Source organism: Prunus persica, chromosome G1, assembly GCF_000346465.2.
Source record: "Prunus persica cultivar Lovell chromosome G1, Prunus_persica_NCBIv2, whole genome shotgun sequence".
Lineage (NCBI taxonomy): Eukaryota > Viridiplantae > Streptophyta > Magnoliopsida > Rosales > Rosaceae > Prunus > Prunus persica.
In genome coordinates, this window is record NC_034009.1 from 30,694,722 (window position 1) to 30,717,039 (window position 22,318).

The 22,318-nt window shown below is 37.7% G+C and overlaps 5 protein-coding genes across 6 annotated transcripts; 1 reads left to right on the top strand and 4 right to left on the bottom strand.

The window, feature by feature from the left end:
• Positions 107-2,411, bottom strand: LOC18788933 (palmitoyl-acyl carrier protein thioesterase, chloroplastic). Its single transcript, XM_020554516.1, has 6 exons — positions 1,773-2,411; positions 1,560-1,693; positions 1,331-1,444; positions 1,053-1,221; positions 875-943; positions 107-784 (listed from the first exon to the last, which is right to left on the bottom strand). The coding sequence occupies exons 1-6, from the start codon at positions 2,139-2,141 to the stop codon at positions 437-439; spliced, it is 1,203 nt and encodes a 400-aa protein (XP_020410105.1). The 5' UTR covers positions 2,142-2,411; the 3' UTR covers positions 107-436.
• LOC18792667 (origin of replication complex subunit 4) lies at positions 4,620-8,795 on the bottom strand. Of its 2 annotated transcripts, none has more exons than XM_020566641.1 (16): positions 8,532-8,795; positions 8,300-8,390; positions 8,147-8,203; positions 7,990-8,037; positions 7,774-7,824; positions 7,641-7,684; positions 7,499-7,562; positions 6,766-6,810; positions 6,510-6,601; positions 6,321-6,402; positions 6,105-6,190; positions 5,891-6,000; positions 5,588-5,680; positions 5,451-5,515; positions 5,215-5,358; positions 4,620-4,855 (listed from the first exon to the last, which is right to left on the bottom strand). In XM_020566641.1, exons 1-16 carry the CDS (start codon positions 8,639-8,641, stop codon positions 4,820-4,822), a joined length of 1,218 nt encoding a protein of 405 aa, XP_020422230.1. In that variant the 5' UTR covers positions 8,642-8,795; the 3' UTR covers positions 4,620-4,819. The 2 variants fall into 2 exon arrangements, with proteins under 2 accessions (XP_020422230.1, XP_020422222.1); XM_020566633.1 differs by having other exon boundaries at positions 6,766-6,852.
• LOC109949857 (sec-independent protein translocase protein TATC, chloroplastic) lies at positions 8,900-11,342 on the top strand. The gene is made up of 4 exons (XM_020566653.1): positions 8,900-9,293; positions 9,876-10,156; positions 10,454-10,744; positions 10,942-11,342. The coding sequence occupies exons 1-4, from the start codon at positions 9,014-9,016 to the stop codon at positions 11,149-11,151; spliced, it is 1,062 nt and encodes a 353-aa protein (XP_020422242.1). The 5' UTR covers positions 8,900-9,013; the 3' UTR covers positions 11,152-11,342.
• LOC18794040 lies at positions 11,355-13,623 on the bottom strand. Its single transcript, XM_020566648.1, has 4 exons — positions 13,395-13,623; positions 13,165-13,258; positions 12,516-12,725; positions 11,355-12,170 (listed from the first exon to the last, which is right to left on the bottom strand). The coding sequence occupies exons 1-4, from the start codon at positions 13,467-13,469 to the stop codon at positions 11,455-11,457; spliced, it is 1,095 nt and encodes a 364-aa protein (XP_020422237.1). The 5' UTR covers positions 13,470-13,623; the 3' UTR covers positions 11,355-11,454.
• On the bottom strand, positions 16,929-19,735 carry LOC18792111 (protein DETOXIFICATION 14). Its single transcript, XM_020563031.1, has 7 exons — positions 19,422-19,735; positions 18,528-19,072; positions 18,346-18,432; positions 18,205-18,261; positions 17,863-18,101; positions 17,559-17,764; positions 16,929-17,260 (listed from the first exon to the last, which is right to left on the bottom strand). The coding sequence occupies exons 1-7, from the start codon at positions 19,659-19,661 to the stop codon at positions 17,210-17,212; spliced, it is 1,425 nt and encodes a 474-aa protein (XP_020418620.1). The 5' UTR covers positions 19,662-19,735; the 3' UTR covers positions 16,929-17,209.

Here is a 22,318-nt window from a genome sequence, read left to right on the forward strand (position 1 = left end):
TGATGGAATTACTATTCACTTTTATCAAATAATATGACAACAATGGCTATACAGATCCATATCAAACGACTCATTTTAATAATTCCCTGTTTGGTCCCTTTACCTATGAAGCTAAGCTAATGTTCATTTTTCACATTCATCATCTCCACTCATTACACTTATTTCACTCTGTAGAATCCACGATGCTTCTTGTGTTCTTCTGTTACCCTTTGCTGGGTACTTTATATTTACACCTCTGGCTCGTTTATTAGGATCTTCAGTCAGCTTCCCATGAAGCTAGCAGAACCAAAACAAAGAAAGATCCTTTGGGGTTTAGAGCGTACCCATAGCACGCCTTTTTACCATTCAAACCCTAAATCCCTTTAGGCAGAGGACGAGTCAATGATGTTCAAAGATTGGACAAGCTTCTAAACCCCTTTGTTTTATACAATATTTGCTACATAGAAGAAAATGGAGTGGGGGGTGATTTTTTCTTCCATGTAGTTCGTCCTCTAACTATCTCTTCATTTTTAGTATCTCCATTGATTTGGAGGAGATGTGTATACCTCAATGGTGGCTTCTCAAACCCTAGGAACCCACCACCCTCAAGAATTCCAGCTGCCAAAGAAAACCCATTCATTAAATTCATGTCATGATTCTCTTGTTGTTTCAGTCCCTCTATAAGCATTCCTTCTTCATCTGGATCACAAAGTGATTGAACTATATCTGAACTCCCACATTCCCTTCTGTATTCTAGTATGATGTCAGACAGTTGGTGGGACTCCAAAATATGGTCCGGAACGGTCTGTCGAAATCAGAGATGAACCTAAATTAATTAATAATGGAAAAAAAAAAAAAAAAAAAACTTGATGAGGCTGATATTGGTTATATTTACCTCAAGCATCCATCTAACATACTTCACATTGTTGACATGGTGGTTCATGTCCAAATCACTTCTCTTGGGCTACACAAATTAATAAGAAAATAGCATATTCAGCATATGCTTAAATTCTTTTAACTGTACATATGGATGTGCTTGGTATGTTGGAGTGATTTGGACATGAGATTTTTACCTTCAAGTCGCTGTTCACATACATAGCCTTGTTGTCCAACTTGACAATTTTCTCAGGGACATCATCTGCAATGGCCTGTTTCCCTATAAACCAAGGTGCAATCTCAGCCCTCACCTCTTCTGGCATTTTCGAGAGGCGCCTTGTTTTCCGGTTCATCATCACCCAGGTGCTGTTCCATGTTTTGGACAAGCATAATATCAATGATGAGACTGAGATATAATCAATCATAAGGTAAAGGACATGGAAGTGATGGCACGTTTGAAGAAATTATTTGATACCTGGTTGCCCGAGCAAAAACTTGGCCTGTGGCTTGGCTTCGGATTAACCAGTCACGCTTCATACCATTCTTCCCTGATGCTCTTACCCAAGTGTCAATTTCCAGTACCTCTCCCCTGCATATTTTACTTCAAATTAGTTCCATGCTATAAAGTTGGTAGCAAATTAATAGAGATCAACTTCAGTATTGCTTCAGTTTTTTTCATAAATTTGATGGTTAGTTGGAGTTACCAGATTGCATACTGATCAACTTGAACTTGCATTCTGGAGACAACCCAAATAAGATCATTCTTCATCATTCCATGGGTTGCTCCAAATCCATCACTGAGGAGTCCAGACATCCACACATGATTCAAAGCTGTTTCCTGCGTACCAAAAGCTATGTAATTCTAGCTAATTCTGAAAAATATGAAACCAGACTTGAAAGTTGGTTTAATTTATCACCTGAAGAAGATTGAGGATGCTCTCCAATGTTGCAGTTTTATCAGGACCGACCTCATAGGACCTAATAACAACCCTCTGTCTGTACCCCACGCCCCCTTCAACGGCGATCCCTTGCCGAAAATGATCGACAGACTGCTTCGTTGTCGGGATGTTCTGTCGAACTTTCTGTTCAGTCATGTAGCCATTTGCAGTAACAGAAGCAACAGAAGTGAAAGTGGTTGTCACTCCGGCCTCAACCTGCTTGGTTGTGGACTTGGTAGAAGTTCCATTAATCTTGATGTTATTCAGCTTTTGCTTATTCGGGTCGTAGCTATCCCTATTGGAAGAGCACCTTACAGGAAAGTAGGCCAGATATGAGAAGGTGGCCATTTCTATTTTCCTTTTAGTTGGGCAGAAAGGTTGAAACTGAGAAATGGGGAATGAGATGTTTAAATAGTTTCAAAACGACGGAGCTGTCGAAAAATAAGTTAAAAAAGTTAAGGGACAAAATGAGGGAACCTTGTTATAGGAGTTGTATATATCAAAGATTGCCTTGTGTCCATTGAAAGTGAGTGAGTTTTGGAGCTCCAAATTGGAGTTGTGCTAACATAGTTATGATCGATTGACAAAGAAGACAAAAGGGTAAGTATTATTTTGTCACATCTATATATGTTTTTTTTTTCCTGTCATATGTTGGTAGAGTGAAATGAAATTACAAAGTAGGCTGGATGTGGTGGTTTTATGGCATGACAGCAGCGTGTGCTTGCAGTATGATCAATAAAAACAAATGTTTCATTCCAAACTTTCTCTAAAAGGACATTAGGCGACCAATAGGCTGGGACTTTGACTGCATGTGTGCTAGAGAACCCGCGTCTTCCTTCCTTCTCAGGAGAGAGATTGGTTTGGTTTGATTCTTATTTTTGAAAGTTACCTTTGTTTTTTTGTTAATGAAAATGGATAAATATTAAAAAGTAAGATGCTGTTGCTGTAATGCTGTAATACAGTAAACTACCACAAGACAAGCAGTAGTTTTCTTTGCCTCCAGAAGTTGATTCTTGGGTCTATTTACGCAGTCAAGAAATTGGTTTGTTTCTTTATGCCCAAGCAAACAAAACCCACAAAATATATTGGTTCAGTTTGACTTGTAACGATGACAGCATTGTTATAAGTTACCCGAGAGAGAGAGAGAGAGAGAGAGAGAGAGAGAGAGAGAGAGAGGGATATGAGGTTGGGAATGCTTTTCTATAGAAGGGAACAAGAAAGCAAAGCCTAGGGAGGATTATGTGTGTCCATGAAAATGAAAGGGTATTAGAATAAACATATATAATGAGACATAATGAGACATGCAGCATTTCTCTACCTTCGATTTTCTGCTCAACCAATTAGTAAATCTAAGCCCCACCGGTGATTTCCATGTTGATAATGCAAGCATTTTCCTTTGGTCTCATTATACATGCATTGGAGTGAACGATTTCAAATAGGATTTTTTCCACTCTACTTTTCAACATTACGTGGTTAGTTAATTACTAATCACCATCGTTGCAAATGTTTGTACTTTCCATTTACTTTTGGAATAGAGAACGACTCTGTCATAATTCCTACTAAACAACAACAAAACTTACACTGCCTTTAAAGTATCGTCTTCCAATAATAAAGGAATTGCCAACGTAGTTTAGACCAGTAAAAAAATGTATTGATTTGCAGATTAGTGATCTCAAGTTCGAACCACATAGCACCTTAGTAGGGTATGTGAGAAACCCCCTTATAATTCGACTATCGCTTCTACTTAAAAAAAGAGAATCTTAGTAGGGTATGTGAGAAACCCCCTTATAATTCGACTATCAATTCTACTTAAAAAGAGAGAAGAAGTTTTGGGGTTTTGGGGGTAATCTTTCAAAACCCAAATATGCACATTTGTTGAAAGAGAGTTGTTGTGAAATAAATCATTTCATTTAACAATGGTAAAAAGAAAAAAAATAGAATAAGGTGAAGTTCTAATTTCTGACCCATGAAAAACATAAAGCCTCATTAAAAAGAACAAAAGCAACAATAATTACTCCCACTGTTTTGGATGTTTCAAACTGCGAACTGATCGAGTAAATTATCTTTGACAGAATTGCTTTCAATTACCGGGCACACACATGCGGCAGCCAAAGAGATGCATGCAGACCAACAAACCAGAGTAAATGTTGTACCAGCAGAGACAGATACAGACAGAGACAGCTATTGGGTGTAATCATTTTCTGCCTGGAAGGGAAAGGTAATGAAAATGGTGCTTGTTGCATTTCCCCTTCCTTACCCATGGGAAAAACCTAAAGCAATTCTGGGTCTGGTCCTAATCTCAACAAGGACTCGTACAAACAACTCAGGCTCAATAAATAACCGCTTGAAAATGATCAGAGACCTACTCGGTGTTGCAAAAAGCTAAGGGCTTTCCTTCAATGGTGTCAAAAATAAGGTATCGGAAATGAATCTCAGAGAGAGTTTTGGTGGCTTGGCTAGTGAAGTAGTTGAAGGGCAGTTGTGGAAGGAACCAGAGAGGGGAAAGAGAAGGCGTACCTTGAGAGCAAGGGGGTGTGAGGCAGAGGCAGGTAAATCTTTTGAAGCTCTGGCGCGGAGGGTCATTGAGTGCAGAGGGGTTTAGTAAATAGTGGAAGCTCAGAGATGGGTTCGGGGTTCTGGGTTTTGAGAGGCAGAGAGTGGAAGCAGCCGTGGCTGTTGCCTCTATATTCCAGACCCGAGCCCAAACTCAAACCCAAAACGTTGGACTTGTGATTCGTAATCCGAATTTGAACGTTATTGTCACAAGACCACCACTTCTATTCTATCTAGGTTTTAGGGTAAAATGAGGGTAAATGCTCTTAAATCTATACCACCAAAACATGGTGGATTTTTGTGAAACATGTGTGGACTGTATTAATTTATTTATAGCATTAACAAAAAAAAATTTCATCATTAAAAATTGATAGCTACAATGAATCACTAATGAAACAAATTCTAGAAATCACATGTCCAATTATCATACACACGAAGCAGCTAACCAGCCATCAATCCCGTCTCTTCAGCCACTATTTTTGACGATCCATTAATTGTTGAAGAATGGCCTGTCAACACAAACAAAATGATGCCTCCCAATCACTTTCAGAGCTCATGAAACCCAAGTGGCTGGTATAAGATTAATTCAAACATATTGAAAAGAGAAAAAAAGAGTTTAGGTTTGTTAAGTATTTCAAAAACTTAAGTTCATTTACAGAAGAAAAAAATTATTTTCATCATTAAGATCAAGGGATGATGACATATCATCTAACATGCATATGTCCGAGTTTTGAAGCTACAAACGAAAAAAGGAGCTTTGATAAGTTGAAGTCTAACCGGATTTAACACGATAGTTTTTCTTATTAAATTACTAAGTTGCAAGCACATCCAGACAACAACTCAAAATTTTCTAGTAGTAGTAACTTACGGGACAAGAACCATATGATTTCAGGCCCTGGTGCAGTTCGTGGAATGAGACTAAAAGCTTCACAGGAGAAAACTCAATAGAGTGGTTTTGTCCTCTATTGTCTGTAAAGCCAATCAGTTCACGTTGTAGAAGGTGTTCAAATGCCTGCAGAAGTGAGAAATGAAAGTATTGTGCTAAAACTGGAACAACACACTAAGATTTTTTATAAAAACAATTTTAGCAAGGAGCTAGCATACCCGTAAGCAAACATTTCTTGCAAAATAGTCAGATGTCTTGACCGAATCATGTATGCTTTTGTACTCTGCAACATATGCCAAACATGTAAGCAAAAACTTAACGATAGCACTTAGAAAAATAAGAATCAGACATTCACCTTTCATTACAGAATTGAAATTGTATGAGTTCTGCTCTTTAACTTCCAACCTCTTCATGCATACCAGAATGTAAAGTTCCAATATGGAGCAATCTGCTTGAAATCATTGATTTTCATAAGAAGAAGAAAAAGAAAAAGAAAAAGAAAAAGAGAGAAGAAGAAGAAGAAGAAGACAGGAACCAGAGATCATTGCTTTGTTTTGCGTGTCATTGTTAGATACACAAGTTTTCGGCAGGCAAAAACTATGGGAGGAAAAGAATGCAGATAATGAAGTCCAACGAAGCAAGATATAAATTCTCTGACCTTTTATGCATTCCAACTTTGGATGCCTCTGGATATTTGAAAGTGCAGCTTTGAAGTTTTCTAGTGACAGCATTCCAGACTCCAAATCCATATAAGAAACAGCACGGAATCTAGTGTCATGGTCCATGACCAGTATGTTTAGTATATGATGAATGATGGATATTAAAAGCAAGACCTTCATTCAATTCTTTCAGATTCAAGAAGTACAACTTACAGATATCTCAACAAATGTTTGACAGTTGAATCAAAATTCAGATATGTACTAATAATCTCTTTAAATCTCTCATCTGCCAATATATTCTGCAAAAATGTCAAGGACTTTACAATCTCAACGATCTTATCTGCTAGAATACTTTAAAATGAAATACATATTTCTAAATGACAATATTTCCATATTATCTCATCAAAAAACATAGTCAGGAAAGGATACTTGAAGTTTTGCGTTGAAGGCAACAGCATAGTCTGGAGGAAAGCTTGAGTCTGTTGGCAATGATAAAATGTGCTCCAACAATCTTCCTCATTTGGACATTAAGAAAATTAAAAGCAATTACTACACTGGAAGTGCCAACATTTGGGGCAGAAACAATAAAAACACCTGAGCAGTAGTTAGCAATTTTACCGCTGTATGTCTTCGTTAGCAGGAGGAAGAAACAAAAGCTTTCTATGTGAAAAACGAGATCTTACTCTTTTGTCCAAAAGCATATCAGCATCCTGCATGACAAAGTCCATATTCCTACTAACATTAGCATTTTCATCACTAGTTGGTCTGAGTCCAAGTTTATTAACAATTAATCAGACTAAGGCTACCATTCCACATCTCATTTAGAATTTTATCATTTATAGCTAAAGATCACAGAAATTAAAAAGCAACATACCAGTCGGCAGCTCACACCAATGACGACAGCTTGAGATGTTACTGACTGCATTGCATCAAGCAAACTATAAAGTAACTTCTGTTTTCCCTATAAAGAACCATAAATTAAGAACAACATCACAGTCAGTGTGTTTTACTTTTTATTCTATAATGACAGCCCGAATTCAATTCTTTTGCATGGTCTAGACTTAAAAATGCATTTGTACATCATGAATGTATGCATTGATGCAACGTGGGTCAAAATTTACATCAGGCTAGAATCATAACATATTTTGGTAGGTGTCCCAGAAGATCCTCATTAAGTCATACACTTATTACGCCTTAGATGTATATGTTTAGCTTGTAAGTCAGACACGTCTTAACCTGCAATTTCTAGTGTAACTTTCCAACCCTAAATGAGATTTACAAGTTATCTAAAATTTCCATCTTTTCGTATTGCTGTTTCTGCAGTGCCAGGCTTTTCTAACTGTTAACTACACAATGTTTTCAACAAGACTACCAGAATCTTCAAAACTTGTTCATTAATAGCTTTTCACACATCTTCAGTAGTTTCAACCATGATGATGCACTTCTAGGCATAAAAGTTCTGAGAAACTAGCCCTGTAAAGGAAAGCTTTTACATCGCCCACTGTCACTTTTAATCAAATGAAGCGGCCAAAAATACAAAAATGAATGTCAAACTGCAAGGCTTCAGCAATGAAAAAACAAGTGGGCACAGGATGATGAGGTCTTACCAGAGCAAACAAGTCAAACTCATCCAAAACAAAAATAATTGTTTTATGTGCTAATCCACACTCCCTAATTATCAGAGAAAAAAATCTGTCAGAACTTCTAAACCATTTGACAAGAATCACATCAAGAAAATTTTATACACACCTTAACATGGCTATCATAAACTGGGAGTTATCATCAAATGATGCCTACAAAAGTCAACACAAAATTAAGAAACCATAAATTGTTGGAAGTAAAATTCTTCAAAAGTAGTTTCCGAAAAAATTATGCACGTTACCATTCTTGAGAAAACCAACTGATGCTCCATGCATAGCTGTCTAGCAATTTCCTGAATAACCAACAACCATCTTAAACAAAGAAGAAAATAACATTATTGTCTAGAATATCCTGAATGATTTCACAGTTTAAAATCACCATTTATAGTACGATCACTAATACAAAACCGCCACACCCAGAACATTATTACTTTGGAAAAGAAGGCTAGATCATCAACCTTAAATGCGCAGTTGTCACTGCCATGCAACAGGCCACTCAACCTAATCTGTAGAACAATGTACATAGAAAATCAAATTACATGTACATTAAACAGAAAAGAACTGAAAAATTCAAAGATATTATAGAGAGTATAAAAGTGAAATATATAAGCATACCACTGAAATCATATCAGGATATTCTTGTAATAAATCACTGAGCACAACCTCCAACACCTAGAAGTCGATAAAATAAAATAAAAAGATTAACAGAATATTACAATTATAATAGAAATTGAAAAAGAAAAGCCGCGGTTGAAAATTTGGGCATACAGCGATTTTTCCCGAACCACGGGGACCGAGAAGCAGAATGGAGTTGTTACATGCTTCGGTGATGGAACTTGAAACTAAGAATTTCAACTTGCTGCAACAATAATAAAAATAAAAATAAAAGTCCTTAATCTTAATTCTTCTATAAAATTAAAAAAAAAAAAAAAAACTAGAAGAAGATGAAATTAGGGTCACAGACAGAGTATGCTTCGAAAGAAAGAGAGGGATCGGAGACCTGTAGTTTGAGTCGTCGGAGTGAGAGAGAGCTTTGAAGGCAAAATTGGGGTCACAGAGTCTGCTTCGGAGCAGACCTAGGGCTTTCTCTGCAGGATTTTCTCGCGCCATTTCTCAAAGCAAACTCAGAGTGAGAAGAAATGAGATGGGAGAAAGGGCGGGAAGGAAAAGCGTTGCCGACATATGTAGTACCAAAGGCCGAAGGCTCAAACAAAGGCCGGAGGCCCAAGTGAACCATAGGCCCATTCTATAGCCCATTCTACTTCGTACACTACGTCATCGGCTCATAATAGAAAACTTATTAAGATCCTGCTACAATGCGCCATGGGCTGCAAATCTAAAAATATCGTCCGCCGAGCTGAAGAAAGAAGCACCAGTCATTCATATTCATTGGTTGTTGAGATGTTGATATAAAACGAAAGCTAATACAAACAAGACATAGAAGAAGAAGCGAACTTGGATTGGAGTGGTATTCTAGGAGAGATGGGAAGCACGAGCTGTGCTTCCATTTCCAACTTGAACTTCATTCGGAGTCGCAGCCACAATTGCTTCCAGCGGCTTGGGCCAATGAGAAACCAGCTGGGTTCTGTTCGAGTCCACCATTCGAGGAGGCCAAGACTGGAGCTCAATGGTTTGCGGAGCCGGAAGAGCTTACGAAACGACGTAGTCTGCTTCGCTGTTGATGACGATTTGAGAGAGAAGCAGCAAGAGTTTGGCGCTGGGTCTGGGATTGGCTCCGCCGTCGAGGATAGGCCTGCTACTGGTAACAACCAAAATTTATGGTTTAGTTGCTTTATATTCAACAAATTATATAAATAAATCAGAAAAACATGGTCACTAACTTGCTACTTTGAGAACCCAATATATATGAAAAAAGGTAAAAAATAAACATGGTTTTTCTTACTATTTAAGAATAATTAAGGGTTTTTTTAGGGGGTTTTTTTTTTTTTTTTTTTTTTTTTTTTTTTTTTTTTTTTTTTCTTTTTCTACTCTTAGAATTCGAGTATATTTAGAAGCAAAACATGCCTTAAAATCAGGCTCAGGAGCTTTGTAATACCAGTTAATTAGCATAATTGGCTGTTTCATGATTCAAGGAGTAATTGGAAATTGAGTGGAAGAAAGTGCTTTTGTAAATACTATAGTGAAGTTTGAGTGGTGATGTTGTCGAATAAATATGAAGTCAATCATAAGGGAACAAAAAAAGTAAATACAGCGAAGAAGCTGATTTTCTCATGGCTTCTTATAGTATAATTTGGCCCATTTTCTAAAACAATTTGCTTGTACAGGAAGTAGATGTTAATGTCTTTAGTTTGAAGTTGACATCACCTTTTGCTGTACAATATAGATGTGGTTGATGGCTCAAAAGAAGAGAATGGAAGTGCTGTTTACAATTTTCTATATCCTAGTCAAGAGCTCCTCCCGGACGATAAAGAGATGAGTATATTTGATCATCTGGAAGAGCTGCGTCAGAGAATTTTTATATCAGTTCTAGCAGTTGGAGTGTCTATGTTGGGATGCTTTGCATATTCAAAGGAACTTATAATATTTCTCGAAGCTCCTGTTAAAGACCAAGGTGTAAAATTCCTGCAGCTAGCTCCTGGCGAGTTTTTCTTTACTACCTTAAAGGTTAGATTGAGTGAATATCTCTCCTGTCCATGATATATTTAACATGATTGCCGCATGTAAGGTTTTGTTTTTGGAAAGTTAGCCACTGTTGGTTGGGTGCAAATTTGTCTGGCTAGCTAGCGCTGAAGTGCAATGGAGTGTTGTAGGAACTTTATGATTTATACTTCCCATCATAATCTCAATGGGAAATGAGAATAACATTATCTGTTTTGCTCCTCTTTTGTTTCCCCTGTTTTCATTTTATTATTTCGGGAGTAAATCAATTAACAAGACAATTCTTTTGATTGTCCACTGCAGGTATCAGGATATTGTGGCCTTCTCTTGGGGAGCCCCATCATTCTGTATGAGCTTATAGCCTTTGTTCTTCCAGGATTAACAAGAGAAGAGCGAAAATTTCTGGGGCCAATTGTTTTGGGCTCATCAGTACTTTTCTACGCTGGTATCAGCTTCTCCTATTTTGTTTTGACACCAGCAGCCTTGAATTTTTTTGTTACATATGCGGAAGGTGTTGTGGAATCGTTGTGGTCAATTGATCAATACTTTGAGTTTGTACTTGTGCTCATGTTCAGCACAGGCTTGTCTTTCCAGGTATTGAGTCTATGACTCTCTCCTCTTTAGTTCATTCTGTCTTTAGGGATGACATTTCTTCATTCTAATCAGCACTTATATTTGTGAGCAATTTATCATTCAGCCAGAAACATGCCTCTCTCAGAAAACTGTGCATAGGTCGACGTGGATATCTCAGAAAACTTTGTTAACAAATGACCTTTCATCTTATTCTACAGGTTCCGGTTATACAATTTCTCCTGGGACAAGTTGGTCTAGTATCAGGAGATCAAATGCTGTCAATTTGGAGGTATGTTGTGGTTGGTGCTGTTGTGGCAGCTGCTGTGGTTACACCGTCAACCGATCCACTCACTCAGGTTCTTCTAGCAGCACCCCTCCTTGGTCTTTACTTTGGGGGTGCCTGGGTTGTTAAGCTTACTGGCCGATGAACCCAGCTTCTTCGATGCATGAAATTTGTTCGCAGTATGACGCGTACTCAAGTTTGCAAGGATCTTGTACATTTGCAACATGATGTAACATAAATGTGTTGTCATATGGAACGCGGGTGAATAACCCCATATTACTGTACAAGAGGTTTATACTGCAAGCGTATAACAGAAACAACCTTTAATTCAGTTCACAACTAGGTTGATTTAAATTTTAAAATTCTATAAAATAAAATAATATTATACTGACAAGAAATCGTTACGACATACAAAGCTCTGCAAAATGAATTTCACTCTCTCACTCCACTAATTGTTCAAATCAATTTTCTGCACTCTGGTTTCTAAATCGACAGTACCGGGGCAGCCTACTGCAGATTCAAGCTGTCCCAAAGAACTCTTTAAACAAGTGCACGCCTGACAAAATGCTTCCAAATTTCCTTTAAGATTCTGTAATTCAGCTTGCATATCATCGACAAAGCTGGAGATTTTCCCTAATGCTGCCTTCATGGTGGGAACCTCTTGAGGGGGATAAAGAGAAGCTCCAAGCTCGTCTATTTGTATTCCGATTCCTTGACACATTCTCAACAATTTCTCCAAGGAATCCACAAGATTACTGCTGTCATTTGGATTTTCACGTTTAAGCAAACTTGTGATCGTGCGAATTAGTTCCTTTATCACTACAAGAGTCTCAGACACAACTGCAATTGCCAACTGAGCAACTCTCATCTCTTCAGGTGACAAATCATTGCCCAGATCACCATCACTTGAAATTTTATCATCCTGGGGTTCAATCTCTGCTTCAATAGAAGACTCATTAGAGGCTTCATCAGTCAGGTCAGAGGAACCTGGTTTAAGCTCCTTCATCTCACGAAGAACATCTTTCATGGAAACTGCAACCTGTGTCATTGCTCGCCCAATTGCAGTGACATTGGTGGCAGGTGTCTTTTTTAGAGCAGAACACGCTTCCCATACTGCACCAGCCAACTGTGGCATTGAGAATTTCCCATCTTTATTCCGTGCACCTGCAGGTGTATATTCAAAGTGAAGATAAAACGAAAAGACAAGGTTTCCATATTTGTTAAATATTTTAGTGAAGACGACTACACTACCAACTACTATAACATCTGGTCGGGTAGAGCTTAAGACCCTAAAAGTTACCAATTTCGGTCTCATACCCAAAACCAAACTCTAGGACCTCAGGTTCATGTACATGAGTGCAGGTTAAAAAGAAAATAGAGATATGAAGGGATAAAGAAAAAGAAATGCTGCAGAAATATGTCTGTGGTGAATACAAATCAAATTGCTTCTGTCTTTAACCAGCGAGAGAGAGAGAGAGAGAGAGAGAGAGAGAGAGAGAGAGAGATTACCATACAACGAGACAGATTCCTTCAACAACTTAAAACTGGAGTCAACAACTTGCTTTACAGATGCATGGACACAAGAAGACAGGGTAGGCCCTGCACCCACTATACTCCCATGAGAAAGCAGAAGAAAACCTTGTAGAATATTGAAGTATGAAGCCATGTTTTCTTCAAGGGCTCTAACTTCTGGTGTTTCTCCGTTCCAAAGCATTCCAGCTGCATTATGAAGTCGCAGTTAGTCACTTGAGCATGAGGCACCATGCCACACGGGAGAAGGAACTATGCAACTAAATCGCAAATTGAAGCATAGATAGACAAAAACCATAAAAATCAGATCTCCAACAAGGCACTAGATAGTTGCATTGCTCCACTTTTATCATTTTCTTTTATTAATATGGAAAAATTGTTCAGTTGAAGAAACGTATTTCCAAAGTCCAGAAACCTGCCACTGATTGTGTTTATCACTACAACCAGATAAGTCAAAAAGCTCAAATCAAAATTCCTTCAATAATTTTCCTAGATTTAGCCATTCCAAGCTCAAGATTCCAAATTAACATACTAAGATAATACGTAATGGCCACAGAAAATTAATATCAGTAAAAAAGCAAAATTGAAGATTGATAGGGTAAGATGGCGAAAAAAGATAAAGAAATACCAATGGTAGCTTGTTTGGTGACTTGGTCACCCATCTGCATGACCTTCTCCCAGCTCACCTTCTCAAGTGTAGAAGGTGGAGTTTGATCTAACAACTGTTTTCATTGATTTAAACAAACAAAACCCACATCACCATCATCACCATCACCAAAATCTAAAAGCAAAAGACTATATTTTCAAACAAAAAACAAAAAAGAATTCCAGGGAGTTGTAAAGAGAGAGAGCTTAAACCTGAAAGGTCTCGTGGATGGTGTTCAGGTGCTGATTCAGAGTTCGATTCAATTGCTCTCTCTCGGCTCTTCCCATCTCTCTGTGTTCGAAGGAATGAATTGCAGAGCTGAACGGCGAGTTCTCACTTCCCAGAGGTTTTTGAGGGCTTTTTGGGTTTGGGGTTTTGTAAAGGGGAAAATCTTTGTCGCTCCCCGCCGCCAAGTGCCATCGACTTGTTTTTTTTTTTTTGGTTGTTGTTGCTAACTTATCAAAAAAAACCCGGAACCCGAATAACGGCCCGCGGCCCGTTTCCTTTAACTTATGCAGATGACGTCACCATTTATCTGGGCTAAATGACCTCTGGGCCGTTATTGGTAAATGGGCCGCTTGATACATCATGTTTTTCTCTCTCTTCTTTTTCTTTTTTGAACAAGATGACAATCTAAATTATTCTAATCCTCCGTTTAGATGAATGAACTGAAAATTATATAGAATTCTAAAATAACAGAATTTTGATTTTCATCATTTCAATTTCTAGCAATTGAAAATTTCAGTATTTGAATTTATATATGTTGAATTTTGTAAATGACGCCTATTTTGATGGGAATTAAACTCGGGAATTTGATGCCCAAATTTCTATAAATTTTTTCCACATGTCATTTAATAAATTTCGTGCTTAAATTGCCAAACAAGAGAATTGTCAATTTCTCCTCTTAAATTTCCGAGTTATTTTCCCTCATCCAAATGAACCCTATGATGTGTGTACTAATAAGAAATTGGAATTCGAATCAGGAATTGAATTCCAATTATGAAGGATTTTTGTGTTTACTTCATATCAATGAATTAAAAAGTAAGTGGGGCCCACACAAAATTAGGAATTGAATTCCTGATTTTGGAAGAATTCAATTCTTAGGTATGAGGTGGTATTCTAATTTCTAGAAAACTAAGGGCCTGTTTGGGACTACTTTTGGAAAAGCCAAAAACGCTTTCTGATAACTAAAAACGCTTCTGACAGCGTTTGGCAGAAAAGTTTAGAATCTCTTCTAGGTCATAGAAGTGCTTCCTTGATAAGCACCTGTTATGTGCTTCTTCATGAAGCACTCCCAAGTGCTTTTCCCCAAATGTTTTAAGAAAATTCAATATTTTTATAATAAAAGTGCTTTTGTTAGAAGCATTTATGAGCATAAGTACTTCCTAAAGAAGCAGTCCCAAACGAGTCCTAACCCATTAGGAATTCATCTTTTTTACCTATTATATCCTCATATAATTTTAAAAACTCCTAATTTGTTATGTACTTTAACCCAATGTTGAGGCCCAAAAAAGTCCATGGTTGGGCCCGAATAAGTTTTCGGTTCAATACGATACTGTATTAAGAAAAGTCACATATCGGAGTACAGGAAGGCTCGTCATATACAAGTCATAGTCCACGTGCTATGCTAAATAAATAATTTATCATGCCAATGACTGAAATAATATTATAAAATACAAGCTCATGCTAAACTAAGCACTGTGTCCCTCTTCAAGGGCGATAAAATTGAAGCAAGCCACGCGACATGCCATGTCAAGCAAAGAATTATTATTCCGCACTCAATCACGCCACAAGCTTAAGTGGGCCTCAAGCCACTCAAATACTCGAGGCTTGCTTGAGTGGGTTGTGGTATGGATGGTAATAAATTGTCATGAGGCTCATTGATGGGCCGAGAAATGGAAGTCCCGGGTTGCTTGGGAGCCTCGAGACTCAAGCCCATTTCATAGGCCCAAACATGTGGGTGAGCACAAGAGAGAAAAAAATAGCCTATCACTCCAAACAAAAATTGCCCAACACTTGATAAAGTTAGCCCATTTATTTGATAGATCAGTATTTTGTCTTAGAAGGCCCATACAATTAGGACAAAGAGGCAGCAAAACCCCAACAGCTGGATAGAAAACAAAGCCATGGGTGAAGATTGAAAGGCCATGTGTGCAGAGCTACTGGGAGGGAAAGAATAGGTTTTCAAGCAAAACATCCAAGGGACCAAAAGATATTGGAGCGTAGGGAGCCACCCTTCGAACCAACATGTATACGAGTATACCTATTTCTTTCCTTTATCAGATCTGATCATGAAAGACAGGAGAAAAGAGAGGAAATGGGATGGCTGAAAATAGGAAATTTTCACTAGGGCAACTGCGGGAAATGGGCTTTGAGCTCCCAAAATCCCTGATTTTGTGCAAATGAGCAAAGTAGATTTCACCAAAATAGGATGATTGAAGGGATGAGGGGAGAAAGGAAGGGAAAGACTTGGCAAAATGGGATAGAAGCCATTAGGGTTTCTTGGAAAAAGAATGGCTTCCAGCGGCTATAAATAGGGCCTCTTCTGCCCAACAAACATCAACCACAATCAGAGAGCAAGCTTCCTCTTTTATTTCCAAAACCCAGTAATTTCGTGCTCAGCCCATCCTTTTCCCTTAGTTTTTCCTCTTGGCAAGCTGTTATAACACTTGACAGAGTCTCTGTCAAGCTGCCGGAAAAAAACACTCAAGCCACCCTTTTCTCTATTTTCCTCATTCTCAACCAAACCTCTCTGCAAAACCCTTTCTCTTTTACCTTAATACCTCATCTTTCCCCTAGGAACACTTAACTTTCTCTTTAGTGCTAAACTCATGACAACTTTGCTCCCATACCACAAGCCTCTCATGCCAAGCTAAGATTTTACATGTAAGCACTAAGAATTTATCTGTAAGCAGCCATTATTTTTTGTTGGTGAAGGTAACCAAGGTGTTTCTTAAGGCTTTACTATCCTTTCGAAACATTTTGGGGTCTGATCTTTGAACTCAGACACAGGGGATATTTTCTTCAGTTTACTCCTTACAGCAGCCCAGCCCATTTGTAGCTGCCAGAAGAAAAAGGCCCCTACACCCAACAACGAGGACACTTTAGTAATTAGTACCACTCTTACCTCAATTCCTTATGGTTTAGTAAACAACTTCAATAGGAATCCAGAATCTAATTCTCCTCAATCCAACTCCTCCTCAATTCAATTCCTCCTAAGCCCAGCCCATTTGTAGCTGCCAGAAGAAAAAGGCCCCTACACCCAACAACGAGAACACTTTAGTAATTAGTACCACTCTTACCCCAATTCCTTATGGTTTAGTAAACAACTTCAATAGGAATCCAGAATCTAATTCTCCTCAATCCAACTCCTCCTCAATTCAATTCCTCTTAATCCGATTGCGGTTTAGTAAATATGCCTTCCTTATCCGTCAATAATGAGATTGAATTTTGGGGTAAGGAAGCAAATACACTACTCTAGTCAACTAGCCTAATCCATATTTACATATCATAATCAATTTTTAACATGTAAGATATCAACATGTGATTGACACTTCACAGTAGCAAATGGAAGTTGTTTGCCAGACAGGTAATTTTGTGATTCAAACTCAGAGGATTTGTAAGGTATCAAAAGTCATTGACATGCCAATGCAAGTTACCCCTCGAGAGGTTTTTACTCTGCAAAACTTGGTCATTTGATTGATGTTGAAATTTATTCCGAAGTCCTTGAGAGGTTTTTACTCATCTTCCCATGTTTGAAGCATTCTTCATAGTGTCATCAAATCATCAAAAGTAAAAGTTCCAGAGTTGGTAAATGTCTATAGAGGTGCCAGGAAAATATATTTCATGCTTCAATCATACCTACACGTAAACTGGTAACATTTTGCATGCTTCTCTGATTTTGATAGGCACAAACCCTAGAGGTATAATAAGCCTATAAAAATCACCCAAAGCATCATTTCAAATGATCCATCTGTATGATTGCATTGCACCAGAGAACATTGCTTCAAAAAGAATGGAACGGCTGCTATCTTACTGGAGATTTTTCCACAAATATCCTCTCCCTTGTCTTTCTTGCCTGCAACATCAAGACACCCAAGAGAAAGAGAAGTCTCATTAGAAAAAGTATAACATAAATTGCTGCCTAATCTCAAAAAGGTTTCACAGTTCATGCTGTTAAAGGAATGACTCCTTCTAAAGATAGCATTTCTGGTTAGCTGCTAAAGAAATGATTGACTAACAGGCTTGTGAATTCTGAACTGAAATATTCGATATCAATACTGTCTTTTTAAGTTCCTTTCTCTTTTAGCTTCTCCACAACTGAGCAGCGCAGATTCAAATTTTCATCCTGAAATACTAAAAGATGGAGAGTTTACCTTTTCTTCCCAATTTGTACAACTTGTTATCACAGAGTAAAGAAATGCTTGCAGAAAAGAACCGACTTGTATCCCAATCCAAAGCCCCCTTCCTCTCAAGTCTAACCAGAAACACAATGTGGCAGCAACCGGAATCCCAACTAGATAATATGCTCCGAGGTTGACATACACTCCCAAGTCCTGCCATCCACATCCCCTAGCAATACCTGTTTTGAATTATATATAAAACAAAAGGCTTTGAGTTTCACAGAATTACTGCATTGAAGATGCATGAACATAAATGTGGAGGGAATAGAATCATAACCAGAAAGAACCCCGTGTAAGTTGTCGGATATAACTGATAGACAAATCAGAGGAGCCATGGAAGTGACATAATCCACAACTTCCTTGTCCTTGCTGAAAATGTAACCAAAAACAGATCGGCTGGCGAAAACGGTTGAGCTTATAATAACTACCCCTGAGACTGTAAGAAACATAACAGCAGCAACAGCTAATCGAGCTGCTTGGGGATTTCCAGCACCTAATTCATTTGAAACCCTAGTGCTAAAACCCAATTAGAAAACAAATCATTAGTACACAAACCTAAGAAGATTCGTCATATAAGAAATCAGTTTTATGTTATATTCATATGTGCCTTGATACGAACCTTCCTGCTGCACCAAGGCCTTCTGGTATTGTATACAGTGATGAGATGGTTGACAAGCTGTTCAGAAAAGTAAAACATTTTATTGATTTGAAGAATATAACTCGCTAGTTGTCATGGAGGTCACTTAAAATTGCAGCATACCATATAGATAAAACTGAAGTTTCAAGCTCCGGATTTGGTAGAAAACCAGCCAGCAAGATAAGGAGCTCAAATGACCACCATTCAAGGCTATAAGCATCACATCAGATGGGAAATCACATTATTAGTACTAATGCTAGAAAAGAAAACTAGAAGATTTTAAAAGCTAGCAACAAGAAGGTTACCAAATCATTACGGCAGAAGGAATTGCAAAACGCAAGAATTCTCTAATTCCTTGAAACAGCTCCAAAGAAATTGGAACCCGGGTACGTGCACAGGCAGTGGAGTACGTCACATATAGTATGAGTAGAATCACATTTAACCAATACGACATACCAATGGCTAATGCTGCTCCAAGGTGTCCTAGTCCAGACTTAAATACCATAGCCCAACAAAAAGGTATGTGGAAGCACAGAGAAGCACAACCGCATACGAGCAAGGGAATGATCAAGCTTTGTGTCTGAAGATATTTACAAAGTGGCTGAAGAGTTGCATAAGCAAAGAGTGCAGGTAAGAGCATCCTTGCAAACTTACCAGCTTCAAGTGAAATTAGAGGGTCTTGGCCCATGAAAATTAGTATTTCTCCCATGTAGATCCACACGAGAGACAGAGGGAGACAAACTAGGAGTAGAGAAAAAATAGCAGTGTTGATTTGAAGTCCTAGTTGTTTATATTGCTGAGCTCCATAAGCTTGCCCTGACAGAGTTTCCAGTGCACAAGCCATTCCAAACTGTTTGACATGTACAAATTAGAAAACCCATTAAGTTCTTAAGGACTGGTACCCAATTTGATCCTTTTCTTCTTGAAGGCAAAACTCCAAATGATGAAATTTATCCTTTTCAATAGTTACAACATTTGGTTCACTCATCTTAATCCTACATTGCCTGTTCTCTCTTATGGTAAGAACAACAAGTAACAACTAACACAAACAAAAAGGAAAATGAAAAAAGCATACATTAACACGAGGGGTTGGGATTTTAAACGAGATTTATCTATATATTATTTATCATAAACCTCGGTTGCCCAAAATTTATTAAAAAAATAAAACAAACAGAAACAGAAACAGGGAAAGCACTTACAAGAAGACTGAAGCCGGAGACAGCACAAAAAGAGATGGCAATCGCAGTGCTGGAAAGAGAGAGCTGACCCAGATGGCCCACCATCATGATCGAAATGATTTGCAAGAAGTACTGAGACAAATTCACAGCCACCATAGGCCCTGCTATGTATCCCAACCTTTTCACTTCTGCAACAAACAAACCGCATCTGTCAACACGTCCTCTGTCCTCTCCCTCTTCTATTAACAAACTCTTGTCCATTCTCTCTCTATCTATCTACTATCTACCATCTACCATCTACCATCTCAGACTGTTATCAACCTCGTCTCACTCATATATATACATCTCCTTTGTGACAATGGTATGTGTGGATTAAGAAAGAGACGTAAAAGTTTTGGCTTTTCCTATGATTGCATATTTTGTTGTTGTTATTATTATTACATTAATGAATTTCCTTTATAGATTTGGAAGTTTTCAAGAGGCACGTGGAAATTTTGGCAACATGGTCAGAACCCAACGCCCTCTTCGGCCATGACCTCTCTCTAGGACGTTGAACTTGTACATACATAGTATGCAACAGATTCTACGTTATTTGTGGTATTTTAGTAAATACGCTTGCAAAAGGTTGATTATCTTGCTCTGTTTTGCACAGGGACAGGGCAGGGACATGTGAGAGAGAGAGAGAACAAACTTGTTTTGAGAATGATTTGTTAATTCCATCAGAATCTCATTCTTCTCATGGCATTGGCATGTATCAGTTCGTATGTAAAATGTATGACGTTTGGGTTTGTGCCTGTTTGAGCCTAAATAAATCCACCCAACGGAGCAAGAGCTCATGGTGGGCTTGTAAGTGGTGCAAGGTGGGTGAAGTCCAAAAGCCCGGTTGATAAGCCCAAGTATGAAGCTCAAGGGTGGAGTCCAAAGTGAAACTCAAAGGTGGGCTAGTGTAGTAGCAAGGATGAGGCCTCACGGTCTCATGGGGTTTTTTTTTTTTTTTTTTTTTGTTGTTGAATGGTCTCATAGGGTTAAACATGTAAACATACATGTCGTCAAATTATGATATTATTATAATATATATTAGTCTCTCCATACGCACTTCCATTGCGCTTCTCAGAGGCTTTTTTTAAATAAAAAAAAATTTAAAATTTATTTTAGAATTAAAAAAGATAATGAGTAGTTGTGTTCCATAAAAATAGAACTCATTATCTGATTTTTCTTTTAATTTTAATTTTTTAAATATGAAAAAGTGTGAATTTACCATATTATCCTCATTTAATAATAATTTCAATTCTTAATGTTTACATTAACCAAAGACATTTTCTGATATTTTGAATGTTTTACTATATATAGATGTATGTGATCATGAAAGATTACTAACAGCCAAAAATGGCTAAACTATTAGCAACAAAGCTACTTTGTTTGGTCAGCTATGTTTTAGCTTTTGTCAAATAATCAAAGTTGATAAATGATTATTTACATTTATATATAATGGCTCGGACATTAGTAAAGGCCAAGAAATAGCCTACATATATGTGGGAACACATATTTCGACAACTAATAGATGAGCCACACATGAAAAATAAATATTCTCTAGGTTAACTGATTACCCTAATTAAATCATATTTAATTAGAAAAATTATTATTTATTTAAGATGGGAATATCTCCCCAAGTCAAGGATGAAATTTCCAACAAATGGCCTACATATATATATATATATATATATATATATATGAAAATGCTATGATGCTTGGTTATTATAAAGGATATGGTAATTTCTTGACTAGAGCATCGGGTTCTCATGTCGCCCCAACATTGATGGGATTCTCAACCAAATTAGAAACTCCAAGTGCACGATGTCTCACCAAAGATCGGATCATACAATCAGAAGTCTAAACCCAATTCAAGAAGCTAAGTTCAAAAGTTCCAGCATAAGTCTCCTTGCAAGTGGTGGAATTCAAAGATGGGAAGACTCGTACCCAATTCAAGAAGCTAAGTTCAGAAGTTCCAGCTTAAGTCTCTTTGCAAGCGGTGGAATTCAAAGATGGGAAGGCTCGTAGCCAACTTACCAGGACTTATTGCATCCCAGGTCAAGAGAAGAGTTTCACAATCCCAATTCCATTTTATTGACCAACCATATGGGTTGGTGGTAGTTGGGAATTCTCATTAAATGCCTAGAGCTCCGGAAGACATTAATTTTGGAAGCATTTTCAATGAAAGCCAGTTGAGGCCATTTAATGGTTAAATCCATGAGCTGAAGAAAGCTCTATAAATAGCTCCTTAAAAGAAGTGGAAAGGAGCTCCGACTCAATACACAAAACATATCTTTTTATCCTACACCTTTCAATCCTTAGTCTAGGATTTTATCTTTCAAGCACTTTAGATTATCCAAGTTCTTTATTTTCCTAGTGTAAGCTTACTTTCTTAGAATTTAATCTTTAAATTCAAGTTTAATTCAATCATTCATTGCTTTAATATATTTTATCATATTTATTTTCTTGCATTTACGTTCATTGCCCTTATCACCAAAATTCTAAAACTAGTCAGACAAAACTTAATCATCCTTGATCCCAAGGAAGTGAAAGAACCTAGGCCAAAAGGAGGTTCTTTGCTTGGCCGATCAATCGTTTGATTAGAAGTCAAAAGTCACTACTACAAAAAAGCAAAAAGACGACGGTAAATCACCGTCGTGTATTCGATTTTTCAATGGTCGTGGAATCCACCGTCATCTTTTCCCTCATATACCACGACGCTAAATCACCGTCGTTGTTAAAATATACAACGTCATCAACAAATACAAAACGACGTCTTTGTACTGCAAAAAGATCTAAAAAAGCAGTCGAGGATGAGAATAGACGACCAACTCTCTAAAAAAACCGTCGTTAAAAAGGAAAAATATGACACATATTAAGAGAACAAG